Source organism: Electrona antarctica (genome assembly GCF_951216825.1).
Source record: "Electrona antarctica genome assembly, chromosome: 17".
Lineage (NCBI taxonomy): Eukaryota > Metazoa > Chordata > Actinopteri > Myctophiformes > Myctophidae > Electrona > Electrona antarctica.
In genome coordinates this window covers 42,067,775-42,093,097 of record NC_136798.1, presented here as the reverse complement: position 1 = coordinate 42,093,097, position 25,323 = coordinate 42,067,775, and the positions used below count along the sequence as shown (strand labels likewise).

The 25,323-nt window shown below is 42.6% G+C and overlaps 1 protein-coding gene across 1 annotated transcript in view; it reads left to right on the top strand.

Moving 5' to 3' along the window:
• Nucleotides 1–25,323, top strand: part of adgrg6 (adhesion G protein-coupled receptor G6) — a gene marked incomplete at its 5' end in the record, with an annotated part of 167,576 nt that overhangs the window by 129,284 nt on the left and 12,969 nt on the right. Inside the window, 6 exons of the mRNA XM_079526453.1 lie at nt 380–648; nt 1,227–1,347; nt 2,085–2,235; nt 2,925–3,057; nt 3,422–3,523; nt 5,598–5,753. Coding sequence (XP_079382579.1) covers nt 380–648; nt 1,227–1,347; nt 2,085–2,235; nt 2,925–3,057; nt 3,422–3,523; nt 5,598–5,753 — 932 coding nt within the window. The remainder of the gene's footprint in view (nt 1–379; nt 649–1,226; nt 1,348–2,084; nt 2,236–2,924; nt 3,058–3,421; nt 3,524–5,597; nt 5,754–25,323) is intronic.

Here is a 25,323-nt window from a genome sequence, read left to right as displayed (position 1 = left end):
GGCTTATATGCTAATCCTGAATAGCAAACGTAGCATATTTTCACATACACATTATCAACAGAATTCAGTAATAAACGGCTACTGCTGGAATTCTCCTTTAACCCATTCTGGGCGGGAACCCCTTTTGGTGTTAGCATTATGTTATGCTTTAGCTATTGAAAAATAGCAGATCTACAAGCTCATAGTGCGCCACCGAGTGGCGCGCTACGAGCTTGTAGGTCTGCTATTTTTGAAAAATCGAAGAACGACTGACATAGAAACATAGCTTTTTCAGAAAACTGTCAGGATGTAGAAGACATTTTTAGAATCTGCTCTCATGTCAAAATGGGTTAACCACATATACTCCCCGTTCCTCTCTCGTCTCGTCCCCAAAAACCAGGAAGTTGCGCCGGGACTACCCGTCCAAGATCCTGATGAACCTGAGCACGTCGCTGCTGTTCCTCAACATGGTCTTCCTATTGGACGGCTGGCTGGCCAGCCTGGACACGGATTGGCTGTGCGTGGCCGTGGCCTTCTTCCTGCATTACTTCCTGCTGACGTCGTTCACGTGGATGGGCCTGGAGTCCATCCACATGTACATCGCTCTGGTCAAGGTGTTCAACACCTACATACGACGCTACATCCTCAAGTTCTGCATCGTCGGCTGGGGTGAGAAATAACTCTCTTTTTACAAAGGAGAGAATTCAAAATGCATACTTGAGTGCAGTGTTGTTTTTGGCAGCAAATTTTACTTTTAGTCATAGTCTCTTGGATAGTTTTAATTTAGTTTTAGTCACGTTTTAGTCACCTGGAATGTCTTAGTGTTGTCATAAGATTTTATGTCATAAGATTTTAGTTGACTAAATCTACAGTTGATTTAGTCGACCAAAATGTATTTTGGTGGGCCTTGATGCCGTCATAATGACGTCGTACAAAGCGCAAGCTGCTATTTTCAGCATGCAACTAATTGTAAAATGACTTATACTGGATCTCTTGTCCACTAGTCCCTTCCTAACATTTTAGTCTAGTTTTTATTTGTTGACGAAATTGTCAATATATTTACTCTTAGTTTTAGTCGTCATAGCATTTAGTTTCCATTTAGTTTTCGTCAGTGGAAAAAGCTAGTCGACGAACATTTTTCGTCTTCGTTTTAGTCGACAAAGTCAACACTGCTTGAGTGAAAGTACAAACGCATTGGCCATTCAAGTGTGCTCATCTGAGTCCTGTGATTGTGTGCTGCGCTGCAGGGGTCCCAGCTCTGGTGGTGGGGATCGTGGTGGCCGTTGACAAAAACTCCTACGGCAGACTGGAGTACGGCAGAGGAGGAGGAGGAGGAGGAGGAGAGACGCAACAGGGCTCCTCAGAGTTGTGAGTGGTCATTTGTACCAGAATGGAGGAAATAAAGTCAGAGTTGATGAATGGATAAATGAATGAATGAATGAATGAATGAATGAATTAATGAATGAATGAATTAATTAATTAATGACTGTCACAGACACAGACTTTGCTTGTATAGGTGTTGTATTTCTATGTTGTGTTGTTTTGGTTCTATGTTCTTGTCTTCCCCAGGTGTTTCTCATGTGTAATCAGCCCTCTTGTGTGTATTAGCCTTGTTACCCAGTCAGTCCTTTTCGAGTCACTGTTGGGTGTCACTGTGTTAGTTAGTGATTGTGACGTTTTCTCAGTTATTTTGCAACAAATCCCCAATATTGGATTTTGAACTCTGCCTGCCTTGCTGTCCTGCATTCATTTGGGTCCTCACCACACCACCCAAAACATGACAATGCCTTTATTGCAGACTCAAGTTTCCGCATAGACCTTTAGAGTCTTGAGACGATGGGCAGTATTATGCGTGTCTTAAGTACCAGGTCTTATGACTTAACTTAAGACCTGGAGGCGTGGTCAATGCCATTTGGCTATTCTGAGTGGCCAAACGGCATTGATCACGCCTCCAGGTCTTAAGTTAAGTAATAAGACCTGGTACTTAAGACACGCATAATACTGCCCGTTGTCTTTTGTATCCAGAGTGCTAAGGTCTTTTTTGTCCCAGTGTACAGCCGTTGTGTCCATATAGATAACGTGTGTTGTCCCCGTGCTACATACAGCTGTTGGATCCAGAACGCGGCCGTCTTCTACTCCACGTGCGTGGGCTACTTCTGCCTGGTGTTCCTCATGAACGTGGCCATGTTCATCGTGGTCATGCTGCAGATCTGCGGACGCAACGGCAAGCGCAGCAACCGCACGCTACGGGAAGAGGTGTGTGTTTGTATAGCGGCACGGTTTTCATATAAGGAGCTGCCAGGGGGGGGGCGCCAGTGAGGTTGAAAAATAAGTTTGGGAATCCCAGTGTTATAGGGATCTCTTTGCTTTTGAGTGGTGCTATAGCCGCTACTATAGACAGCTATGTGTGTCCCTGTGTCCACCCGAGTACAGAAATAGCATTTGCCACTGCAAGTGTCACTGTTGCGCAGCCGCACGGACAAAAAAAGCCACCAGAAAATCCATACCGGAGAGAAACCATATGGATGTGATCAGTGTGGACAACACTTCTCTCACATGCACACACTTAAAAGCCACCAGATAATTCACACTGGAGAGAAACCCTATGGATGTGATCAGTGTGAACAACACTTCTCTCAATTGGCCACCCTTAAACGCCACCAGAGCATTCATACTGGAGAGAAACCCTATGGATGCACCACTCAGTTCAGATGGGTCTGATTTTCTTTGTGCGCCAAAAACGTACTGTATAGCATGTATTTCCACAGGGACAGTTCAGCTGCAAATGTGGAGAAAATATAAATGCTATACCAGAGTTCCTTCACACCCCCACGCTCAGCATTTCACAACCGCAACGGTATTATTCCATCCACGTAATCCCAGGTGTAATGTAATGAATAATTAATTACGCTTCATTGTATTCCATCCGTGTATAATGGTGGCAGGTGCTCAGGAACCTGAGGAGTGTGGTCAGTCTGACCTTCCTGCTGGGGATGACCTGGGGCTTTGCTCTGTTCGCCTGGGGGCCGGTCAGCCTCGCCTTCATGTACCTGTTCTCCATCTTCAACTCGCTGCAAGGTATACCTTGTCTAACCCATTTTGGGCAGGAACTCCTCTTTGGTGTTTCAAAGCATTATGTTATACTTTAGCTTTTGAAAAAAATAGCGGATCTACAAGCTCATAGCACGGTACCGAGTGCCACGCTATGAGCTTGTAGGTCTGCTAAAAATCGTGAAAATGTGGCGCAAATCTTTGAATATATTCTTTCACGTTTTTAACTCAAGTCTTTGCTTCGGGGTTCTGTCTGTCTGTCTGTGGTAAATGGTGCATTTATATAGCGCTTTTATCCGTCTGCCTGTCTGTCTGTCTGTCTGTCTCTCTCTCTCTCTCTCTCTCTCTCTCTCTCTCTCTCTCTCTCTCTCTCTCTCTCTCTCTCTCTCAGGCCTGTTTATATTCGTGTTCCACTGTGCCATGAAGGAGAACGTGCAGAAGCAATGGAGGAGGTACCTCTGCTGCGGACGCTTCCGATTGGCTGACAACTCAGGTCTGTCTCCTCCTATACTCTCTCATGGCGTATATAAGATGTTAAAACCTCGGATCAATTTAATTGACTTATTTATTTGGCAGTTTTTGATCTGCACCGTTGGAATCCATTCATTCTAGACACCCCCCCCCCCCCCCCCCCCCCGGGAACCCCATTTGGTGTTTATAGCATTATGTTATGCTTTAGCTATTGAAAAATAGCAGATCTACAAGCTCATAGCGCGGCACCGAGCTACGAGCTTGTAGGTCTGCTATTTTTGAAAAATCGTGAAAATGTAGTGCAAAGCTTTGAATATATATTCTTTCAGAGCGAACGTTTTTAACTCAGAAACGTTGCTTCTGGGGAGTGCCTGGAACAACATATTTCCAGATGGGGGTCGGCGGCCAATTACATATAATTTGTGGGGGTCCTTGACATGGAAATGTTTGAAAACGACTGACATAGAAACACGGGGAAGAGGGGCAGAACAGATCCATCAAACAAGGTTGTCTCTTCACACCATGGGGACTTCCATTGAAAATTAATTGGTGTCGGGTGCCGTCTCTATTCATATATACTCTAAGGTTCAGAGTCAGTCGGTTGATTCCGTGCAAATGGAACCGCAGTGTACGGATCAATGAAATGATCCGTACACTTTAATGTTAAAGAGAGAACCACTAGTATAGCCTAGTGCCTACTAGACTATAGAGCGTCGCAGTCCCGCCCCCTACCATGGCCCAGGAAATGATTCTCCGTTCATTTTCCTCATAGACATTTCAGAAAGTATTTATTTAAAGACGTTTACGCCGCGGACAAAGCCAACTCGAGTCGTGACAAATCATGACAACAAACACAAATTTTTGGGCCGAACAAATAATTAGAAAGAAGAAAAAAACGGCAGGTTACAACACTTTTGTTGTTGTTTTTCTTCTTGTAATTATTTGTTTGGTCCAAAATATTGTTTGTGTTGTCATGAGTTGTCACGACTCGAGTTGGCTTTGTCCGTGGCGTAGCTGTCTTTAAATAAATACTTTTTGAAATGTCTATGGGAAAAATGCATTGGGATTCATTTCCTGGGCCATGGTAGGGGGCGGGACTGCGACGCTCTATAGAGGGTATGCGCGTGACATCATCATCAAACCAGGAAGTTATGCAGGAACGCCTACTGAGTGGCAAAAAACTACTTTCTGGCCTTGACAGCACATACATCCACACAGAAAAGTCCTATCTGATTGCATTAAACGACATTAAACAATGTTAAACTCACTTTGCATGTTGCTTTGCCACTCGATTTGCCACTCGATGTGCCATTCACTTTAAGCATGCACATACTCTCTATACTAGTGGACTGCCAATGTGCCCATAGTGTCATATCATGAAGACAACCTGGTAAGTGTTTGAAGTAGGCCTATGATCAAAATGAGAACATTATAATGGTGTGGAAAACACAAAATCAAAAATGTGCCATCACGGACATGACAAAGTCTTTCCCACGGACACATTTGTCCGCGTGTACTACGGACATGTTGGTGACCACCAGTGGTCGAAAGTAACTAAGTACTTTTACTTAAGTACTGTACTTATTTGTACTTTACTTGAGTATTTCCAATTTCCAGTACTTTTACTTCTACTCCACTACATTTCGGAGCCAAAATGTTTACTTTTACTTCATACAATTATTTGAAAACTTTAGTTACTACTAGTTACTTTGGCGATTGAAATTTTGATTAGAAAACATACATTAGCCACTTCAACCCTATACATTTTGGCCGTTTGAAAATCTACAAGAAAATAGCCGATCTACAAGCTCTCAATAGAGCTTGTAGATCGGCTATTTTCAATAGATTATCTACACATTTTGAACTTGTGAAATGGGATCGACATTCTGCAATATGAATACTTTTAGTACTTTAAATACATTTTGATGCCGATACTTTTGTACTTTTACTCAAGTACATTTTCAATTCCGTATTTTTTTTACTTGTAACGAAGTAGTTCTAAATTGCGGTATTGGTATACTTTTACTTAAGTAAAACAATTGAGTACTTTCTCCACCACTGGTGAACCACTATAGCCCTTCGTTTCCTCACCGCAGACTGGAGCAAGACGGCCACCAACAACACCAAGAAGGTGAGCTCGGACAACCTGGGCAAGTCACTCTCGTCCAGCTCCTTTGGTTCCAGCACGGCCAACTGGACGTCCAAGGCCAAGGCCACGCTCAACCCCTTCGCCAAGCGCCACAGCAACACAGGTGAGAACCACAGACACACACACACACACACACACACACACACACACGCACGCACGTGTGCGCGCCGCACGTGCAGCCGCCGCGCACCCTACCGGCACCCGTATAGGAGCACTGCAGCGTCAAATGAGCCGTGTTAATTTTTAAGTCATTCGGCGGAAATAGCCAAATCTACAAGCTCACACCTATACCGGGTCACGATCTGTTATTTTCAGGGAAGACATTTGGGGAAAAGGGGGGGGGGGGGGGGGGGATTGGGGGAAGGAAGGGGAAACGTTTAGAGCCCTGGGGAGGGGGTCGCATTCCTGAGTGGATAATTTGATGACCGACGTAGTCTCCGCTATAGGAGTCTCAAAGAGTCAAAAAAGTATCTTGCCGAGTCTCATATTGACAGATGATTGGCTTAGGAATGATGGCTTCATGGGGTTCGTAATTGATAGAATCGTTTTTTTGGGGGGTGAACTACAACCCATTCTGGGCGGGAACCCCTTTTGGTGTTAGCATTATGTCTGCTATTTTTGAAAAATCGAAGAACGACTGACATAGAAACATGGGTTTTTCAGAAAACTGTCAGGATGTAGAAGACATTTTTAGAATCTGATCTCAGGTCAAAATGGGTTAAGTGGTTTAGACCTGAGGCCGATTTAAAAACAAAAAAGGCTTCTAAATCATGACAGTTCAGGATATGATTTATTTCCCCCCCCCCAGAGCTATATAATTCTAATTTGGTAAATGCAAAATTGCATTTGAAGGAGGAGCTATAGGCTACGAAATGGGACAGGTCTTGGCGTGCTTCATGTGACGTAATGGGCCTCCGAAATACTGGAAGTGCGCTGCAACCCTGAATTGGGACGCGGTATGATTTTGAAAGCCAATGGCTTAGTGATTTGTGGTCTGTCGGCGATGTATATATATCGGCGTACAGTTTCCAAGACTGCACTCATAACGGCATATTATTTATTAGTAACATCAAAAAGAAGTAATTGTGCCTGCCGGGTAGATCTGGATGTCGGTAAAAGGCTTTGGAGGCTTTGTTCTGTTTTCCGACATTTTAGTGTCTTTTCATTCCATTTTATTCCTGGCCAAGAGTCCTGCTGGGCCTGTCGTCCCTCCTTCAAGCCATTTATTGTTCACTTAAGCACACACGCAACGGACAGGCACGCACGCACGCACGCACGCAAAGTAGTCGTGATCATTACAGGCCACGACGACATCATCTCCCGCTGAAAAGTTACGTCACGTTTTTTTTAAACAACTTGAATGAACATCAAAGTCAGTCAACACGTTTGCAGTGAAACTGCACTCAAAAGCTCTTTCTGCTCTTCTGCACACGCGCCGCGGCGGCCGTGCTTTATGGTTCCCGTTTGACGTCTCTTAACTTGATGTTTCCCATTAGCGCTCACTGTTACACAAAGCAATGTGTTATTCCCTCTGACGTACTATGGGGTGTCACTGTTTCAGTATAGCCTCGGAAAACCCAGACGTTTTCATTTCCAGGGCAAAAAAGAAAAAAAAGTCTGGGTCCGAGTCCACTTCAATACGGCATAGAGTAGCGCAAACGTCGCTCACTCTCTGCTGATTTCTGATCGTCTGCACCTTTTGTTAAATTGAAGCACACACGTACTACACACACACACACACACTCCTCTCTGTCACTCTATTTAATTAGTCTCATGTCCTGCAGCTGTGTCTAGTTTCTCCCGGCGGATCCTGCCGGGAGCTGCCTTATTATGTGCCATAAAAAGCATAGGTGAGTTCCAGTCTACTGTATCAAAAACGTGTGTGATTTTGCTCTGACGCTATGTTCTATGCATTATGTACTTCTGTGTTTGCCGTGTAGAGAGCTCTTCCGTCCATTAGCGACTGAGAGAGAGAGAGAGAGAGAGAGAGAGGAGGTCCAAGTGGAGGTAAAAAAAAGAAGCTGATTGGCTGATTGACTTCCTGCTTCTTCTCACACCGTGTGCTGTGTTGATCACGTGTTTCCCACCCCCACAAAAAAAAACAAGTTTATGGTCAATGCTGGGCTTGTTTTGTTTTTGTTAAACACATGTCTCTCTGTCACAGACGGTATAACGATCGATGGCGGAAAATATATTTGAAAACATATATTGTTTTGTCACATTTCTGTCCACGCCAATGATTCGCAATGCAACGACTTCCAACTTGCGACTGTTCCAGGCCCCGCTGCGATTTCTCTCTGCGAGCGGGTCAGGTTGTGTCGCGGCTCATTGGCGTGGCCTTTTGCCTGGGCTTTATAAGGCCGACATTGACCACGAAACGTTTGGAAAAAACCAGCCACTGATCTGTGTCTGTGATTGCCCCCCCCCCACACTGTGATTGTCCACTGTGATGTCATAAAGGGCTTTCCCCCCATCTTCAGTTTTTTTTGTAGGATTTGTTCTAAGGATCCATGGCTAATCCCTGGCTAATAAGACGCCTTAATGCATTATGATTTCCCCCCTATAACCATAATTAACAGGCGTGCATTAATGAGTCTTGACAATAAAGAACACCCTCTCGTGTAATATTTCTTAATTAAGGCATATACGTTTTATTAGCCAGGGATCCTTCTAACAACATCAGATGACACCCAAAACGGGTACAAAGACGACTAAAAGCCTCCATGACGCACTCAGACTCCTGGATGAGTATAAGCCAGCTCGTCGTCCCCTCAAAGCTAACCCCCCCTGCCATCTTATCCTTAACTTGATGTTTCTCCCAAATATACTTAAAACAATGACCGGGCTTAATAATAAAATCTGGTTGTCATTAGATATAATCACTGATAATTCTCATAGTGTGTGTGTGTGTGTGTGTGTGTGTGTGTGTGTGTGTGTGTGTGTGTGTGTGTGTGTGTGTGTGTGTGTGTGTGTGTGTGTGTGTGTGTGTGTGTGTGTGTGCTCTTTGAAGTTTAACACAACAGGTTGAGGAATAACTCTGGCGCATCTTGAGTGTTTCTGAGAACAAGGCCAAGTGTGTTGGCCTCTTTTTTTTGTTGTTGTTGCATGGGATTGGATAGTGTGCCTGCAAAGTGTGCGTGCATGCTTTTGCGTGTGATAGCATGCCTGGATCGAGATATGAGAGAATAGTGGAATGGAACTCCCGCATTGAGAAGAAGGAATCTCGGTGTCCCATGTTGCGATTCACACACTACAAAATGGTTTGTGTCCGATGTTGCGATTCACACACTACAAAATGGTTTGTGTCCCATGTTGCGATTCACACACTCCAAAATGGTTTGTGTCCCATGTTGCGATTCACACACTCCAAAATGGTCGGTGTCCCATGTTGCGATTCACACACTCCAAAATGGTTTGTGTCCCATGTTGCGATTCACACACTCCAAAATGGTCGGTGTCCCATGTTGCGATTCACACACTCCAAAATGGTTTGTGTCCCATGTTGCGATTCACACTCTCCAAAAATGGTCGGTGTCCCATGTTGCGATTCACACACTCCAAAATGGTCTGTGTCCCATGTTGCGATTCACACACTCCAAAATGGTCTGTGTCCCATGTTGCGATTCACACACTCCAAAATGGTTTGTGTCCCATGTTGCGATTCACACACTCCAAAATGGTCGGTGTCCCATGTTGCGATTCACACACTCCAAAATGGTTTGTGTCCCATGTTGCGATTCACACACTCCAAAATGGTCGGTGTCCCATGTTGCGATTCACACACTCCAAAATGGTCGGTGTCCCATGTTGCGATTCACACACTCCAAAATGGTTTGTGTCCCATGTTGCGATTCACACACTCCAAAATGGTCTGTGTCCCATTGCGATTCACACACTCCAAAATGGTCGGTGTCCCATGTTGCGATTCACACAGTCCAAAATGGTCTGTGTCCCATGTTGCGATTCACACACTCCAAAATGGTTTGTGTCCCATGTTGCGATTCACACACAGTCCAAAATGGTTTGTGTCCCATGTTGCGATTCACACACTCCAAAAATGCTCAACTGACAACGATTTTGAGGATCAAAGGCGGGTTTTAATCAGACAGTCTCGTCTCAAGGAACAATCCCGCAGTCACAAAATAAGTTTCAGAGCTTTTTCTTTTTTTATGTGCCGCAACGGCAGTCATAAGGACACTTTTATGTCCCTCAGGCCTTCGGCAGCTTAGCCCATTAACCCATTTTGACCTGAGATCAGATTCTAAAAATGTCTTCTACATCCTGACAGTTTTCTGAAAAAGCTATGTTTCTATGTCAGTCGTTCTTTGATTTTTCAAAAATAGCAGACCTACAAGCTCGTATTTTCAATAGCTAAAGTATAACATAATGCTTAGTTAAAACACCATATTATATGTATTTGGCTGCCTGCCGCCGTCTACAAAAATATTGTGTTCCAGGCACCCCCAGAAGCAAAGATTTGAGTTGAAAACCATCCCTTTCTTTTTTTTTTAATACTGTTTTTAATAGGCATTTTGTATATGACATAACTTCAAAATACCATTGACAGATAATGAGTAATTAAGTGATGTGAAAAAGAAATAATAGTGACAGGTAGTGTACATGTTCCAAATACAATACATAATAAAAAAGGTATATACATGTGATAAACAAGAAAAAACAGTTAAACAGTGACAAATGTTAACTTTTCCAATTTTCGATTATGTTATCTATTGTGTAGGAGGGGTTAGCGTGCACCTGAAAACCATACCCCTTCAAGTATACTGTATATACAATTATATTCCAAGGTTTGCACAAATTCACGATTTTTCAAACATAGCAGACCTACAAGCTCCTAGCGCGTCACTTTGTGCCGCGCTCGGAGCTTGTAGGTCTGCTATTTTTGAAAAGTATTAAAATATGGTTAAAGTGGTTAAAATCGAACATGACACAGCTGCTTTCCCGATCTTAACGGGTTAAAACGCTTGACGACGGCCTGCGGGGGGGCGGAGCCATACCCCGTGTTCCCCGCATTAAAATCAAATATCCAACGCTGCCGACATTGTTTTATTACCTTTGGAGCATACGCTGAAGTATTTGCAGCTTTCAACCACGAAAATCCGCTTGACGAGGGCCTGCGGGGGGTGGAGCGCGTCTGTTCCGCGTTAATTCACAGCTTAAGCTAATTTACATGATTGAACGCATGAGTCATAATCTAATCGTGACTCTGCGTAGTCAGCTGGGATGTTGGGGCCGCGTGAAAGTCAAATAATTTTTTTAACCGTACAGTTTTTAAGAGTTTTGACAATTGTCACACGTGTGAAATGTTTCAATCCAAAATATGCAGTATAGTAACACAAATATATATATGTTTTGAAAATGTGTCTTTCACCACAATTGGGAGTTTGTTTGAATTTGACCCATTTTACGGTTCATTTAGTTCCATGTTTATATCAGGAAGCATTTAACACTCCCATCGCCCAGGACGAAGTTCTTTGTCCTTTCTATTAGTAACGCCCGACGCTCAGGACGAAGTATTGTCCTAAAGACGAAGTGTATTGATACGAGAACAGATCGCATGGCGCCTGCTGGGCTCTCCTCAGTGACACGCAAGAGTGAGACGTCATCAAAAAACTCCCTCCTCTGTTTAGCTGATGAAAACGAAAATCTTAAAACGTTCATAAATCGCGATCTAAATCATCCCGTCTTTTTCTGAAAAAAGATCCTGTGTTAGACGGCGCTCCGCGGTCCAGTCGCTAGTCTCGATAGATTTATTCTTGTCTCCCGTTGTTGTCGATCGACTCTAAAGTGCTGTGGCTATTGTTAGCTGCTACACAACATCATGAACTTCCGGCCGGTCCGTCCGGAAAAGGCGTCCGTGTTTATAAATCGACTGGGCGCATGAATGTAATGGATTAAATAGTTCCGGGCAATTAAAGTGTTAACCACAACATGTAAGCTTCTATTTATGCTCAACGACCATGTTTAGAATCCCTGAGGTCTATACGAACATACTTACTGCACTTGATGTTACTGTGTGTGAGTTAAAACAAATCAGACAAAAATGTAAAAAACAAAACAAAAAAAAGACACCGCTGAATGCTGAAAGATTTGAAAGATGCCTGAAGAAGGTCAATAGACCGAAAGCCTCACTTTGTTCTATAAGTTCTTCACTGTGTGTGAGTTAAAATAAATTGACGCCTTTTAACCCGTTAGGCCTGACGTCGACATTTTAAAAAATGCCTTTTTAAAATGTCTTTTTTTCTGGAAAACCTCATGTTTCTATATCAGTGGTTCTCAATATTTTCATGTCAAGGACCCCAAAAATTATATGTAATATGCTGCCGACCCCCATCTGAAAATATGTTGTTCCAGGGACCCCCCCAGAAGCAAAGATTTGATTTAAAAACGTTTGCTGTTTGCTCTGAAAGAAAATAATTATTCAAAGATTTGCACCACATTTTCACGATTTTTCAAAAATAGCAGACCTACAAGCCCATAGCGTGGCACTCGGTGCCGCGCTATGAGCTTGTAGATCTGCTATTTTTCAATAGCTAAAGCATAACATAATGCTTAAAACACCAAAAGGGGTTCCCGCCCAAAATGGGTTCATCTTTAATCCCTTGCCATGTGTTCTAGCCTGGTTGTAATCTCTGAAAATGATTTTTTTTTAGGTAATTTTATCATTGTATGCTTAAAACTGGTAAAAATCGGATTTTGATGCTATAAAGTTGAGCAAATTTGCAAATGTATCTGTACTGCTACTGTGGTAATGCAACGGAAATGCAAGTAGAAAAGCATTAGTTGATGCTGGCTAAAATGACAGTGATGATGAATATGATTGTCTTTGGGTGGGATGGAGGATATTGCTGATTCTGTGTGCAGTCGCACCTGGCCTGACTCAAAAGTACACAATCGAGAATATGGTTATTCTCTTTGGTGGCTTTCTCGTGAACTTTTCAAAAGTTACTGGTCAGCATCATGGCTGATTCTGCGCTTTTTCCTCATTTTGACTCATTTACTGCCTTAGGCCATTTTGGGCGGGAGCCGCGGGAACCCCTTTTGGTGTTAGCATTATGTTATGCTTTAGCTATTGAAAAATAGCAGATCTACAAGCTCATAGCGTGCCACCGAGTGGCGCGCTACGAGCTTGTAGGTCTGCTATTTTTGAAAAATCGAAGAACGACTGACAGAAACATAGCTTTTTCAGAAAACTGTCAGGATGTAGAAGACCTTTTTAGAATCTGATCTCAGGTCAAAATGGGTTAAAGGTATATTCAGTGATTTCACTTCATTCAAATACCACTTATTTTTTCTTTTCTTTTGGATAATCCTCCCTACTATAGAGTGTGCTGACCATATAAGGAGTTCCTCCCTGTCCCCAGTGAGCCCCTGGGGTCAAAAAACCCTAGTTTCAGTTTTGGTGGCGGGTGGCAAAACCTTCATCCAATCAGGATGAGAGGGGCCTTCCTCCAATCATGATCGAGTGGGGGCGGGCCTTGGTGCACATGCTGTTGGCCTGTTGCACTTCACCCCACTGTAGAGCGTGCATGTGCACATTTTGTTACCGGGGCAGACTGGGTGGTTTTCCAAATCACCCAAATCTCTGAATGCTCCTTTAAGCCAGCACCTCACCAACACTGGTGTGCGCCCGTTCCTGTTTTGTCTACCTGATTCTGCTCTGTAGGACATTCTGGAGTAAAGTGGTGTGTTTGGAAAGAACACATTGAACTGTGTGTAGCCCATGCACACAAACGTGCATTTGAAGCACTTTGGAGAATATTGTGGCCAAGCTTTTCTGCAATAGTTGGAGGATAATGACAGTAGTATAGACAACAGTGGCATTATCTGTTCTGCCCCCCCAAAAATGTGTTTATTGTCATGATTTGTCAACTCGGCTGTTGGCTTTTTTGGGGGCTTTTAGGGTCTTTAAATAAATACTGTTTGAAATGTCTATTGGGGAAAATTAATCGGGAATTATTTCCTGGTGCCCTCGTCATTCTGAAAGGGGGTGGGACTGCGACGCTCTATATATTGTCGCAGTCCCGCCTCCTTTCATGACGACGCCAGGCCCAGGAAATAATTCCCAAATAATGCATTTTTCCCATATACATTTCAAAAAGTATTTACGGTATTTAAATATATTTTAAGCGTCGTACAAAGACAACTCGAGTTGGTGATTCCTAAATGGTGATTTTTGTAGCAAAGCAAACTAAACACAGCTTTGACCTTTGCATTGAGCATATAAACAAAGTTGGAAAGGTTTTGGCTATATACACTGTTGGTTAGGGGTGGGACGATATGGGTTCCTCACGATACGATATATACCGCGATATTAGGCCCTCGATAACGATAATATCACGATTTTCGATATATTGCGATATTTGCGATATATCGATATATTGTATGAAATTTCATCAACGATATATCACGATATCTGCAACTACAAAATACTTGGAACTGAAAAAATGCAGCATTTTGTATTCCCACAAAGCTGTTTGGAGACTTTGGACAAATCACCATCCAAAATTACTTCTGGTTGCTGGGGAATCTGAGTGGGATTTTAGCTGTCATTTCCTCCTTTTCTAAACATGTTGTTCATCACTTCATTATGAACAACATTTCAAATTAAAAAAAAAGGGGGGGGGGGGGGTTCCCGATATCGATATTTGAATAATCAATATCGATTATTTATCGCGGGAGGACGTATCGATATATATCGCCATATCGATATTTCAGCACACCCCTACTGTTTGTCCATCGCCTACAATGAAACGTGCAAACTCGGCAGAGGATATAATAATAAAATAATAATACATTTTATTTATAAGGCGCCTTTCAGGGCACTCAAGGTCGCCGTACAGGTTAAAAACAGTTGATACAAAACACAGTTAAAAGCAAAACAAAACTAGGGCACAGCTTGCAGCAGAGGTCAGCCATATGCCTGCCTAAACAGGCAGGCATATGGCTTGTTTGGACTGATACATGATGATGAGGATGACGAAGACACCCAAAGACTGTCTTCCATCAAGAATACAAAATATATCATTCCGATGTCTTCCAAAAGGACAATGTGTACGCAGGGGAGGATTATCCAACGGGCCTGTTGGGCCCAGGCCCAGGGGCCCCTGAGCTAGGGGTGGCTCCTGAGCTTTTCATTTCATACTATCATGTACGTATGATGCTGATGTATGTATTGACCCACATAACGTCAGGTAAAGCCACACGTTGGAGCGGTTAGCACCGCTCAAAGAAAGCCTGGAAAGTGTTCGACATCTCCACAACTTTGATGAGGAGGAAGTATTCCAAGTCCAGCTATACGATCTCATTGGCAGAACAGTTTGTATGCCAACCCTTATGAGCCCAAATCAACTAGCAAATCAATTCATGTAGTTCGTTGTGCCTTAATGTTTCGAAAACTGAAAGCCAATGTTTGATACATTGCCACCAACAAGTGATGCCCTGCACACAATTAGCCCTTCACTAAATCCCACCCCAAAAAGCGATTGTCCAATGCCAATCCAAAATAGTTTAGCAACGGTCAAGCTTTCTTCGCTGCTGGATGGGTTGGGGAGGGACTTAGTGAAGGGCTAATTAGGGCCCACTATCAAACAAGGGTTTGGAAACAGTCACTTTAGTGACCCATGATCCACAGCTACCCTCACCAATCAATCGTGGAAGGCAGGTTGGTCCCCCAAGCTTCCAACTGAAGAACCTCGACAGGCCAGAGCCGTGTTGATTTTGTCGACTAAAACTGATGCGAAAAAAAATAAAAATAAAAATCCAATGGCAGTCCCTCAGTCAAATTTGGTCACATTTAGTCCTTACCAGACTGCAAAGTGCTTCTTAATTACTGATTTCACATATTCCCATTAACTGTTACGATAATACCCAGTTAGTTAGCCACATTATTATCGAGTGTTGTCATGTTATATTCACTGTGTATAGAGCGTCGCAGTCCCGCCCCCTACCATGGCCCAGGAAATGATTCTCCGTTAATTTTCCTCATAGACATTTCGGAAAGTATTTATTTAAAGACGGCCAACTCGAGTCGTGACAACTCATGACAACAAACACAATATTTTGGACGGAACAAACAAATAATTAGAAAGAAGAAAAAAACGGCAGGTTACAACACTTTTTTTGTTTGTTTTTCTTCTCTGTAATTATACCAGGTCTTATTACTTAACTTAAGACCTGGAGGCGTGGTCAATGCTGTTTTGCCACTCAGAATAGCCAAATGGCATTGATCACGCCTCCAGGTTAAGTAATAAGACCTGGTACTTAAGACACGCATAATACTGCCCTATATCTTCTATAACTGCAATATCTGCAGGCAGCAATGAAGAGTGAACATGGTAGCGGAGGTTCCTTTATCCGTGGGTATGTTTTTTTCCCCCCCCTCTAAAACTCTCTGACACAAACGGTTTGCTCTGCCTATAAGTCTCGCTGTCAGCCTATAGCCTCTCAGCACCAGCAGTTCCAAACGGCGCCATTATCGCTGTCACAAAGCGGCGACTCTGAGCGAAAGCAGGCAGTTTTCACGTCGTGTCAGCGAGGCAGGCTGCAAATTACTTTAGACCACATAGGTTATGTTGGGGAAATTGCTTGTCAATGTTGCTGGACGTCACACTGCACCACAGATGTGTCTCTCTCTCTCTCTCTCTCGCTCTCTCTCTCTCTCTCTCTCTCTCTCTCTCTCTCTCTCTCTGGGAGGAGCGTTGTTGTGTTGTGTTGTGTTGTGTTGTGTTGCACTCACTCACTCACTTCCCTGAAGAAGGCCGAAAGGTCGAAACGTTGGTTTCTTTTCAATAAATATACAGCATCGTGGCTACGTGTGTGCGGCCTTTTCTTATTCTTAAGCACTCACTGCTGGACCACACAGAGCATATTATGGCTGATGAGTGATGGCGTGCGTGCGTGCGTGCGTGCGTGCGTGCGTGCGTGCGTGCGTGCGAAAGAGACAGAGAAGGCATGTAAATAACATAACCTGCTGTCGGAGTGGACACCAGTTATGTATCCAAGATATCAGCTTTTCAGGGAAATAAAAAAAATATGTTTTTAGAACAACACAATAACTGCCTCATCAACGTTTGTGCGTGCGTGCGTGCGTGCGTGCGTGCGTGCGTGCGTGCGTGAATGGATGTTGAGAATGGACGTTGAGAATGGACATAAAGAAACCACGCTTTAGGTTTATGTTGAGTTTTGGCATGGAACTATTGTTTTGTACTGTATGGAACTATTGTTTTGTACTGTATGGAACTATTGTTTTGCACTGTATGGAACTATTGTTTTGTACTGTATGGAACTATTGTTTTGTACTGTATGGAACTATTATTTTGTACTGTATGGAACTATTGTTTTGTACCGTATGGAACTATTGTTTTGTACTGTATGGAACTATTGTTTTGTACTGTATGGAACTATTGTTTTGTACTGTATGGAACTATTGTTTTGTACCGTATGGAACTATTGTTTTGTACCGTATGGAACTATTGTTTTGTACTGTATGGAACTATAGTTTTGTACTGTATGGAACTATTGTTTTGTACTGTATGGAACTATTGTTTTGTACTGTATGGAACTATTGTTTTGTACCGTATGGAACTATTGTGTTGTACCGTATGGAACTATTGTTTTGTACCGTATGGAACTATTGTTTTGTACCGTATGGAACTATTGTTTTGTACCGTATGGAACTATTGTTTTGTACCGTATGGAACTATTGTTTTGTACCGTATGGAACTATAGTTTTGTACTGTATGGAACTATTGTTTTGTACTGTATGGAACTATTGTTTTGTACTGTATGGAACTATTGTTTTGTACTGTATGGAACTATTGTTTTGTACTGTATGGAACTATTGTTTTGTACTGTATGGAACTATTGTTTTGTACCGTATGGAACTATTGTTTTGTACTGTATGGAACTATTGTTTTGTACTGTATGGAACTATTGTTTTGTACTGTATGGAACTATTGTTTTGTACTGTATGGAACTATTGTTTTGTACTGTATGGAACTATTGTTTTGTACTGTATGGAACTATTGTTTTGTACTGTATGGAACTATTGTTTTGTACTGTATGGAACTATTGTTTTGTACTGTATGGAACTATTGTTTTGTACTGTATGGAACTATTGTTTTGTACTGTATGGAACTATTGTTTTGTACTGTATGGAACTATTGTTTTGTACTGTATGGAACTATTGTTTTGTACTGTATGGAACTATTGTTTTGTACTGTATGGAACCTTTGTTTTGTACTGTATGGAACTATTGTTTTGTACTGTATGGAACTATTGTTTTGTACTGTATGGAACTATTGTTTTGTACTGTATGGAACTATTGTTTTGTACTGTATGGAACTATTGTTTTGCACTGTATGGAACTATTGTTTTGTACTGTATGGAACTATTGTTTTGTACTGTATGGAACCTTTGTTTTGTACTGTATGGAACTATTGTTTTGTACTGTATGGAACTATTGTTTTGTACTGTATGGAACTATTGTTTTGTACTGTATGGAACTATTGTTTTGTACTGTATGGAACTATTGTTTTGCACTGTATGGAACTATTGTTTTGTACTGTATGGAACTATTGTTTTGTACTGTATGGAACCTTTGTTTTGTACTGTATGGAACTATTGTTTTGTACTGTATGGAACTATTGTTTTGTACTGTATGGAACTATTGTTTTGTACTGTATGGAACTATTGTTTTGTACTGTATGGAACTATTGTTTTGTACCGTATGGAACTATTGTTTTGTACTGTATGGACTATTGTTGTGTACTGTATGGAACTATTGTTTTGTACTGTATGGAACTATTGTTTTGTACTGTATGGAACTATTGTTTTGTACTGTATGGAACTATTGTTTTGTACTGTATGCCGAGCTGTACAGCCCACAAACATCTGTCGGTCCTGACCGGGTGTCCTATTCATCCCCCGACTACACAGAGACACATTTTAACAACCCCAATGAAAACAGACTAACAACGTTAGTCCCGCTGGGCTATTTGAAAAAACACAACAATGGTTTGGCAGGAACTGTATAGTCTAATAACTCATGTCATACGCATCTTTCGACCTCGTCCAGGTGTCTGTTTGTCCTCGAAATAAATTCACCCAAAGACTACAGAATAACAACATCATGTGTTTGTCCCTTTTATGGCCATATATGGAGATTTCTGTGTCTCTGTGCCTTTATTCCTATATATGGAGTTCTGTGTCAGGCTTGTCATGGGAGCTACAGGCGAGGTCCACTGGCAGAGCCTGACCAGAGCCTTTTGTGGTGGTGGTGGTGGTACCTGTCAGAACAGGTCGGCGCATCCATATATGGAGATCTAAGGGTTTGATGTTTGAGGTCATGTAGAGTTGCTGGCCGGCTCCATATATGCAGATCTTAGGTGATGATCCAGCCTTCTCCATGTATGGTTATCCAGGGTTAGAAGAGGTCAGTGTCGTGATCTTCATATATAGAAATGGCCATATATGGTGGCGTGACGTGTCACAAGGCACCATATATGGAGATCTAACGGTCTTCATGACGTCACGTATATTGTCACAGGGCGTGGCCATATATGGAGACGTGATGTCACGAGGCGTGACCATATATGGAGGCATGGGTGACGGACGCACGGACGAACGGACGGGAGATGCAGGTTATTTTGTACTTTGCCATTCACAGGTGGCACCGTCTGTTGTGTCTCAAACATCTATGAGAAGCCATATTGCACTCTTCACCGAATTTCATTCATTTAAGAATTTCTGGACCGTCTTGCTCGGAGGAAAATCCCAGGCTGCTCTGTCTTTGTTTTATCGTCTCGCCTGGCTGCGGTTATCTCTGTCAAAGTGCAGGTGCAACGCAGTGTTTCTGTGCCAGTACGTGTCCACCGTGTCTTATTCATTCCAGATGTATATGATTGAATTACTGCGCTGAATCAGCCTGGGTGTGTGTGGCAGTGTGTCAGTCAGTCCGTCGGTCCGTTTGCTCTCCAAACGTTGGAAGAGGGAGTGAAGCACCCAGGATTGACATTATTCGACTTGACACTTGGTAAATTAACCCATTTAGGTCTGACGTCGAAATAAAAAAAAAGTATTCTGAAAGAATATATATTCAAAGATTTGTGCCGCTATGAGCTTGTAGATCTGCTATTTTTTCAATAGCAAAAGTATATCATAAAATGCTTAGTTAAAACACCAAAAGGGGTTCCCGTCCAGAATGGGATAAATCAAATAAATAAATGCGAATTTAAGAAAAGAAAATTGACCTATACTCTTAACTACTTTCAACCTGCTGTTACGAAGGCTTATTACTGCCATCTCGGTAAAAAAAGACAAAAAAAGACTGAATCCGACAATGTATTGTAGCCTATAGTCCAAACCATCTCGTCACTTTTCGCCAAGTTCTCTTGTTTTTCCTCCAATCCCGAACACACCCGACGTTCTCCGCCCCTGTCCACTTAAGCCATTTTGGGCGGGAACCCCTTTTGGTGTTAGCATCATGTTATGCTTTAGCTATTGAAAAATAGCAGATCTACAAGCTCATAGCGCACCACTCGGTGGCGCGCTATGAGCTTGTAGATCTGCTATTTTTGAAAAACCGAAGAACGACTGACATTAGAAACATAGCATTTTCAGGAAACTGTCAGGATGTAGAAGACATTTTTAGAATCTGATCTCAGTGTCAAAATGGGTTTAAACGGTTCTCCGCTTTTCTCCGTTCCTGAAAAATACCATAAGCTCTCCGCCCGGAAATAACACTAAGGCCTCACTCAGACCTTTAAAACATTGATGCATGCTTGTTGTATGAATGTTGTGAGTGTCATGGCCGCCCCAATGCATTTCCAATCGAAGTCACATGGTTTGTAGTCCACATTTTGGACTACAAGCTGTTGTATGGCTTTCGGCTGTGTTTCGACTGCGCCCCTCCCCCTCATACAACACAAATGTGTCAAACCATGTGACTCCCATTGGAAATGCATTGGGGCAAGCTGAGTCACACCCTTTGTATACAACAAGCATACATCAATCTGTTGCGACCGTGTGAGTGAGGCCTAAAAGTGTGTCTCCAGTTTCAGTTTTCAGTTTATGTTTTATTGATAGTACCACATCACCCCAAGGGGGTCTCTCACAGCAGTAATACATCACAAAACAAATCAAAGACACAAAACATAGGGGGCACGGTGGCACAGTTGGTAGTGCTGTCCCCTCACATCTAGAAGGTCCTGGGTTCGATTCCCGCTCGGGGCGCTGTGGGTGCTGGCGGCGTGTTTCCTCCTCCGCGTCATCAGTGCCCATACCCGAGGTGGGGTTGGCGAAAGGGCCTTTCTGTGTGGAGTTTGCATGTTCTCCCCGTGTCCCCTAGGGTAGGTACCCTCACAAAAAACATGCAGTAATCCTAGTCTCTAAACAAACTGCCTCCCCCTGGCCAGCCGGGGCGCCTGATGGAGGGGAAAGGAACAACGTGTTCCTTCCACGTGCTACGTCCAACCATGGAAACTCCCCCCCCTGTCACGTGTAAACGATCAACTTGGACACTCAGGCAGGAAGGAAGCATGAGTTCAAGTCCGTTGCTCTCCCCATGTCCCCCGTATATGGGGACTAGGCTGGCGGAGGGTGTGTAGAGAGCCCAGGATCACATTAGATAATTGGCACAGGGGTGAAAAAATGGGTTACAAAAATCGAGGGATAAAAAATGTAAGAAAAAAACACTTCACACCGAAGCTCGTCCGTTTCCAGTAAGACGAGGCCCTTCTGTGAACCATGTGTTTGTGGGTGTTGTACAGTGGTGGAAAGTAACTAAGTACTTTTACTTAAGTACTGTACTTAAGTACAATTTTGAGGTATTTGTACTTTACTTGAGTATTTCCAATTTCCAGTACTTTTACTTCCACTCCACTAACATCTCGGAGCCAGAATTTGCGCTTTTAAAAACTCCACTGCAATCATTTGAAAACTTTAGTTACTATAGTTATACTTTGGAGATTTAAATTTTGATTAGAAAACTATACATTAACCACTTCAACCCTATACATTTCGTCCATTTGAAAATAGACTTTGTACACATTTTGAACTTGTGAAATGGCACATTCTGCACAATGATTACTTTTACTTTTAGTACTTTAAGTACATTTTGATGCCGATACTTTTGTCCTATTACTCAAGTACATTTTCAATTCCGTACTTTAACTTGTAACGGAGTAGTTCTAAATTGCAGTATTGGTACTTTTACTTAAGTCAAACAATTGAGTACTTTTCCCTTTACCACTGGTGTTGTGAAACACTGCTGAACACAAGTGCATGCTTATGAGAGAAAAATTATCATTTGGACATTTGGCACATGGGGGAAACTCCACCAAATGGAGTGAGACGTTTTCCTCTGAGCCTCGGGAGACGTATAACAATCAGTTAATCAGTAAGAATAACAAGTAAGGTCAAAAAATAAATCGTGGACGATGAAAGGAGTCGTGACTGGAGCGCACGCCAGAGAGAGGCAGGGTCTCTGACTCCGTCAGTTAACCCTTTTTAGTGTTTTAAACATTGTTATAATTTAGCTATTGAAAAATAGCAGATCTACAAGCTCATAGCGCGCCACCGAGTGGCGCGCTACGAGCTTGTAGGTCTGCTATTTTTTGAAAAATCGTGAAAATGTGCCTGAAATCTTTGAATATATATTGTTACAGAGCGAGTTTTTAACTCAAATCTTTGCTACCGGGAGGTCCCTGGAACTACATATTTTCAGATGGGGGTTGGCGGCCAATGTCATATATATTTGAGGGTCCTTGACATGAATATGTTTCAGCACCACTGACAGAAACATAGGTTTTTCCGAAAACTGTCAGGATTATAGAAGACATTTGTAGAATCGTTCCCAGGTCTAAATGGGTTAAGACTAATATTATGCTGATGGCATGTACTGTACACACGTCTTTAGAATCAAAACCACGGAATGCCTTGGACGTGTACAGTCCGGTTCCCTTCCTTCCTTCCAGAGAGGTACCTATGGATGTCACTGGCTCGTAGGTACCTTTGGGGGCCACTCCCCCGAGGGGTGTGGTTTTGCTATAGTCTATTGTATAGTCTTTAGGTGCTTTTTATTGATATGACACCGTTTTATACAAATATGTAAAGAAGGAAAACGATATGCACATCCATTTTCAGAATATGGTGCTGGACCCAAAAAATGACTGAATGAAGAAAAAAGTGGAACGTCCGCACACGATATAGTTCTGCTCTCCGTCTTTTTTATTTCAACCTAAATACAACAACGTTTCGCCCCTCCGGGCTTTCTCAAGTTACATGGGTAATGGCCTTAAATAGGTGGAACATAACTGGGTGTCCTCATTCAATCAATGAATAAGCCAATAGGCTTTATGTCCACTCCAGAGCACTCCAGAGCAGTACACATACATCAATTAAGGGGCCATACAATCACGAACAATAGGTTTAAAATACAATAAATACACCAAAACATATATACAATACAAAAGGAATACACATAGTTAATAATAATAATAGAGCGGCATGTCAGGCAGGTGTATTATAGGAATTGTCTGATATCTAGGTCCAAGTTCATACCAAAAGGTTTAAAGGTATATTCAGTGATTTCACTTCATTCAAATATCACTTATTTTTTTGGATAATCCTTCCTACCATAGAGTGTGCTGACCATATAAGGAGTTCCTCCCTGTCCCCAGTGAGCCCCTGGGGTCAAAAAACCCTAGTTTCAGTTTTGGTGGCGGGTGGCAAAGCCTTCAGGATGAGAGGGGCCTTCCTCCAATCATGATCGAGTGGGGGCACATGCTGTTGGCCTGTTGCACTTCCCCCCACTGTAGAGCGTGCATGTGCACATTTTGTTACCGGGGCGGACTGGGTGGTTTTCCAAATCACCCAAATCACTGAATGCTCCTTTAAGGGTAACCATTTTATAAAAATTCATAAACAAAAATTGGGTTAGGGTTTCCTTCTTCAGCGATCCTAGAGCGGTTTCACACACTGCCGTTCACTTCCATGTTTTACGGGCCGACAAAAGTGGCTCATGAATCTATATCTATGGCGCTCTCCATGGTTTTGATTATAGCTCTGATGTTCTGTGGTCATTTCTGACTTCAGCAAGCACCTCGTTTTGGAATAGTAACGCTTCTAGAGCAGGGGTTCTCAACGTTCTTTGGCCGGGGACCCCCGGAAATGCTTTGGCAATGTCTTGGGACCCCCGCCCGGCCGCCCCCTCCCGACCCCCAATATACATTGACTGCTACAATAACCTTAATAATAGAGACAATACACCATAAATATATACTGAAACCAGATATAATCATTAGGGAAGGTGTATGCATGTACTATGTGTACTATATGTAAACTCTTCATTTCCACTTTCCAGCCATTCAGTTGCAAAAAAAAGAACGTTTTTTTTTTATATATATAATAATTTGGGGACCCCCAAAATAGAGGGGGGAACCCAGTGTACTCTCTGCTGCCCCATCTGGCGGAGTCAGGTTAGCTGGAGCTAGGGGCCATGAGTGAAATCCCATGGCTTAGCGAGTTCCTATTCTCTCATCCCATTTTTTTTCTTCCTTTTCATCTTCATCCTCAAACATTCGCTGCCCACAGGGGAAGCCATGCACATTCCTACTAAATCCCCCCCCCCATCCTTTGCAGCACCAGCTTCTTCAAACCGCCACGTCAATTCTTCCATGACATCCTCCGTGTGTTGTGGCCAGAGCAACCTGCTGCGCGTAACGTTTTTAATAACAGAGGGCTGACAGGATACAGTAAAAATAAAAGCCTCGTTTATGATGCGCGACAGTGTTGCAGGTCGGCTGTTTTTGATGTAGCCACACCGTCGTCGTGCGAACAAAATGCCACAAATCACAAACACAGTGTCCAATTTCCATGAAATTATACATGCACATTTCCACTAGGCCGAGGATGACATGCCACTATTTGTTTCCCAAATCAGCCTCACGGTGGCGCTATAACAGGCCAATTCCTGTTTTTACCTATAACTGCATCGACAACTTATGTATGCGCACTGCCTAGAGGCCATGGAAAAACATTTTCCCTGCATCCCTCCACATCTGCCGGTTATAGCGCCACCATGAGGCCGATTTCTGCAAAACACATTGTTTATGTTAGTCGCACAGATTTCATCCAAATCTCACGCAAATCGGTAGACATGATCTCTGAAGTCATGTGATCAAGACGAGCCTGTTGGATTTCTCAGATTCTACACTGATTAGCTAAGATTGCCTTCCAAAGTTTTCAGGAGTAGCCCGTTTTGTACAAAATGCTGCTCATCCAGAATTCTATCCTCAGAGATGCTATGAGTGATCTGGCTCTGCATTTCCTCAACAAAATGAAGAAAACAAAACAAAAAAAACATGTTTATGTTACTCCTAAACATTTTGCCAAACATCACACACACTCCTATCCTCCTGGTGGAGACCTGTGCCCGGAAGGGCACTTTTTCTAGTTGTGCATTGTTTTAAGAAGAAAAATGAAAAAAGATGGGTTCAATTATTTTCCCATTCCATATAGCTACAATTGGTCTATCGAAAAGTGTGTGCATTCTCTGTGTTCATGCCAAGACGTGGGTTTGTCTATAATGTGTTCAAATACAATGTCCATCTATTTGCCAGAGAATCACTGTGTTTACTTAATACTTATTTATA